Consider the following 5,000-nt stretch of genomic DNA (forward strand, 5'->3'; position numbering starts at 1 on the left):
GGTGCTGGTGGACTGGCGCTGTTGCTGAGGGAAGCTTTTCTCTGGGGGAATAAACTGAAGCTGATGGTGTTGAATTCCTGTGGGAAGCAGAAGCTGGATCTGCCGTCATGGCGTAGCCTGAGGCGTGATCATGCTCTCCTGTCACCTGCTTCACCTCTGACACTAACGCTAATGGAGGATGTGCTGATCTCAATAAAGGAGGTCAATGGAATTCCCACAGGGGGATTAGGGGAAGAGGAAAGCTCCTGGAATTATCCGGAAAGGAGGAAGGCCAGGATCTGCTCCTTCATCTCATCCCATCTCTTGTGTAACACACACACACACACACACACACACACACACACACACACACACACACACACACACACACACACACACATTCACATGCAGCAGAGGTGCACAGCTCATGAGGAGTAGCTAAATTTAGGTTATGATGAGATCACACACTCTCTCTCTCTCTCTCACACACACACACTCTAACACACAGACTCACATTAATTTGTATAAACATGGGCACGAACATGGAGAAACACCCATAAAAAACTCATTCTCAAAAATAGGTTTGCATTTGCACACACACACACACACACACACACACACACACACACACACACACAGTAAAACGGTAAAGACACTCACACAGAGACACACAGACACACAGACGCACACACACACACACACACACACACACACACACACAGACACACACACACACACACACACACACAGCACATACATATCCTCATTAGTGTTCATAATTTCCCTTTTGAATTGATATTAGCAATTAAGGAACAAAGGCACTGAGGACGAGGGCCTGTGGGAGCGAGGGAAAATATAGAAACGGCACATGGCAGGTGGCCAGAGACACATAGGAGATCACATATCTCGCTCATCACCAACACATCTCCTCATATACTCCTCCTCTAGCTCCTCTTTAGAAAGGAGACCTCATCACCAACACATCTCCTCATATACTCCTCCTCTAGCTCCTCTTTAGAAAGGAGACCTCATCACCAACACATCTCCTCATATACTCCTCCTCTAGCTCCTCTTTAGAAAGGAGACCTCATCACCAACATATCTCCTCATATACTCCTCCTCTAGCTCCTCTTTAGGAAGGACACCTCATCACCAACACACCTCCTCATTTACTCCTCCTCTAGCTCCTCTTTAGGAAGGAGACCTCATCACCAACACACCTCCTCATATACTCCTCCAGCTCCTCTTTAGGAAGGAGACCTCATCACCAACACATCTCCTCATTTACTCCTCTAGCTCCTCTTTAGGAGGGACATCACTCGCTCATCACCAACACATCTCCTCATATACTCCTCTAGCTCCTCTTTAAGTCACTCGCATGCACTTCACCACATCAGCATGTCTCTCAACGGGTCTCTCGGCCTCTAATACTCTTTTTTTCTCTCTCTGTGTTGCCATTTGTTCCAATACAGCTCTCTCTCTCTCTCTCTCTCTCTCTGCCTTCATCTCCCTCTCCCTCTCTCTCTCTCTCTCTCTCTCTCTCTCTCTCTCTCTCTCTCTCTCACTGCCTTCATCTCCCCCTCCCACCTCCTTCCCCATCTGCCCGACTAGGAAACCCGTGTTTATTTGGACTCCACTGGAGGAGAATATTATCACTTTGATGGTTGCCAAGGAAAATAAATCCCTCTTATTCAGGGATATCTCCCATTCCGATAGACTTTCATGTGGCTCTCCCCTTCCAAAGCGAGAACCAAGCCAATTAACAATAATTACATGAAGTGTGAGAAAGATTTGATAGACAAATGAATGACCTAGCAATGACTCGAAGGCATTTATCTTGACTGTGTGTTTGCTATTTCCAACAGGGGAACTCCCCAGCTTTGCCCCTTCTTCTTGTTTTTCTTGGGTAACCTCTGAGAATTATTCCTTTTTAATTCACTGTGGTAATGTTACAAGTCTAAGAAGGAAGGAAAAAAAATCTGCACTTGAGACCCTCTGGCCTTCTAAAAGAAACATTCATTGAGTTGTTGATCTAAACTCGAGTGCCCTCCTGTACCAAATCTCTGTGACAGCACACGGGAGTTATAAATCTCGTTGTCATGGAGAACCGCGGTGAGTGATTCATTGCACTAAAGAAAACATTAATAAATGACTACTTGAGACGTTACAGAGCCTAACATATGTTTACATTAAAACAAACTCAAACGCGACAAATATGGGGCTAATCGGGAAAGCGCTGCACTATGACCTCACTCTGCCGACTACACGTGTGTTGCTTGGCAGCTGGTGACTCCCTGATTGTGCTCAAAAAAGAGCAGCTGTGAAATTGATTTAGAAATCCACATCTCCATGCACCCGAGTTTTCTCCAAAGTGACTCACACTACTGCAAAGACATACATCCTCATCAGTAATGTGGTCCCTGAGGGGATATTAAACCCTTGGTGTACCCTAGTTCTGCTAATTAAGTTATGGTAATACTAGCTGAGCTATGGGTACAGTCACAATCATCCTGGTAAATGGACCACGTTTATATAGTGTTTTTCTGCTCCTCTGAGCATTCAAAGTGCTTTACAAATAGCTCCCATTTCCACACACACTCCCCTACACTGATGTTGATGGTGGAGGCTGACATACACGTTGCTGTTCTGCACATCAGGAGCAGGTTTGGGTTCATTATCTTGCTCGAGGACTCCTCTACCTCCTCAGCCACAGTTACCATCACTGTCACCATCAGTGTGTGAGTGTGTGTGTGTGTGTGTGTGTGTGTGTGTGTGTGTGTGTGTGTGTGTGTGTGTGTGTGTGTGTGCTTTGAGAGCTCAGAGGAGCAGAAAAGTGCTATATAAATGCAGGCCGTTGCCCACTGACCATGTGTGCGGTCTCACTCACCGCTTTGGTGCAGGGCACGTCCTTCCCTAGCAGCCAGTTGAGCTCCAGGTTGCCCTCGCCCTGGTAGCAGGACTGCAGGCGCTCCTTGATGCGAGCGTTGATGTGGCGGATGCTGAAGACACAGAGAGCCGAATCATCTGGAGGCCGGTGGTACTGCTTCTGGCCCTTGGAGAAGACGGTAAAGAGCACGTCGTCCTGGGCGCTGATGTTGAGCGCGGCGGCCAGCACGCGTCCAGGCTTGGCGAGGTAGGCGGCCTGCAGGAGCCGGTACTCCACGCCGTTGCGCACGCAGCCCACGGGCAGCGAGACGTACGAGTGGAACTTGCGGTCGTCCTTGCAGAGGCGCACGATGCGCGAGGTGTAGAAGTGGTCGGACGAGGAGCCGCCGGGCGACATGTTACTCTCCGTCTCGGGCTGTACGGTCAGGAAGTAGACGAAGTTGCCACTGGCGAAGCCGTAGATGTAGTAGATGTCGAAGTGCGAGACCAGCGCCAGCGTGTCCGACGGGATCTTGATGAGCGACGAGACGAAGTCCGTGTGCAGCTCATAGTCCAGCATGGCGGACGACTCGGGGTCGCGCGGCAGCTTGCGGCTGGAGATGGTCGGGAAGTAGTCCTGCTTGCCGTCCACCGCCGTGCCGATGAACAGCGTGGCGTCCTCGCCTTTGGACGGCACAATGACGCCGTACATGGTGCCCGTCTGGTTGATGCTGGACATGTAGTGCTCCTTCTTGTGCGACGGCTCCACCAAGATGAAGAGGTCGTCCAGGCGGAGCAGCTTGCACACGCCCTGGTAGAGGCTACCGCAGGCCAGCAGCCGGTTCTGGGAGTAGTCGATGAGCAGCAGCTTGTTGACGTTGTTGGTGGAGACCAGCGGCTCGGAGCAGGGCTGGACGATGAGCGGCGGGTAGCAGGCCTTGTTGTCGTCCTCGGGGCCCGTGTCGTGGGACACCAGCAGTGTCAGGTTGCCCGAGAGCTTGTAGACGCGGTTGACGGCGCCGATGTAGACCGCGCCGGTCGTCTGGTGCACCGTCAGGTGGTCGAAGGCCCACTCCCGACGCTCGGGGTGGAAGCTGGTGAACGCCGTCGACGTCTGGCCGCCCGCCACCGTCACCAGGGCCGCGGTCACCAGGAGCCAAACGCTCCGACGCCACAGGGCACCTGTTTTGGGACCGCGTGGTGGGAAAGTCCTCTTCGAATGCCTCGGGCCCTTCATGTTTCACTGGGGCCAACTAGGGGTCAGGTGACTGAACAACAGGGGGGGAGGGGGTGGAGGAGGGGAAGAGTACCTCCCTCTTGGGTACTCTGAAACTGGCGTCCCTGGGTGGGCGGATGGGTGGGGGATGTTTACTTGTTGATATTTGTGTTTACTTGTTTTTTTCTTTTCCTTTTTATTCCCAGCCTTCACTAGGGTCTTCACATGTTTCTGAAAGAGACAGGAAGGGAAAACAAATTAGCCACCGTGTATCCAGACATTTTTAGTTGGAACAAAAGCAGATAAAAACATTGTGCGGGGAGGGGAGATAGAAAGCTCTTCATTCACAGCAGAGAGAGACAGACAGAGAGAAGGAGATGGAGAGAGAGGGAGATAGAGAGAGAGGGGGAGATAGAGAGAAACAGCACCACTTGCAGCGTTTGGCAAAGTCCTCCCTTGCTGTGACAGAGGGCTATTGAGGATACAGTTGGATGCAGACAGGGACAATAGCAGGAAGGGTTTTTATAAGGGTGCCATTCCAAAGGTTGCCTGAGCTGGATTACACAATGCAGGAAGGGCCTGGTGTGCTGCAGCTCAGACTCATATTAGCATAGCCTGAGTCACGCCGCTCCACGTTGGTGACTAACCACTAACCATCGCCTTCTGCTCAAAGCACTCCACGTTAACACAACACACACATACACACATACAGTACACAGCAACAAAACAACACAGTGAATCATCCTCATCAAGTTTCACAAACACTAGTGCTCACTACATTCACACTAACAATCTATTAACGTATACTTTATCCATTCATTATTATTATGACTATTATGATTATTGTGATTATTATTATTGTTGTTGTTGTTATTATCATTATTATTACTTAATGGTTGAACCAAATGAAGTTCCCAAGCACTCCATGACCTCCGTTCAC

At 50.2% G+C, this 5,000-nt stretch overlaps 1 protein-coding gene across 1 annotated transcript in view; it reads right to left on the reverse strand.

The window, feature by feature from the left end:
• LOC125293031 (plexin-A2-like) overlaps positions 1 to 5,000 on the reverse strand; it is a 45,098-nt gene that overhangs the window by 5,854 nt on the left and 34,244 nt on the right. Inside the window, exon 2 of the mRNA XM_048240645.1 lies at positions 2,867 to 4,291. Coding sequence (XP_048096602.1) covers positions 2,867 to 4,081 — 1,215 coding nt within the window. The 5' untranslated portion in view covers positions 4,082 to 4,291. The remainder of the gene's footprint in view (positions 1 to 2,866; positions 4,292 to 5,000) is intronic.

This window comes from Alosa alosa, chromosome 4 (assembly GCF_017589495.1).
Source record: "Alosa alosa isolate M-15738 ecotype Scorff River chromosome 4, AALO_Geno_1.1, whole genome shotgun sequence".
Lineage (NCBI taxonomy): Eukaryota > Metazoa > Chordata > Actinopteri > Clupeiformes > Clupeidae > Alosa > Alosa alosa.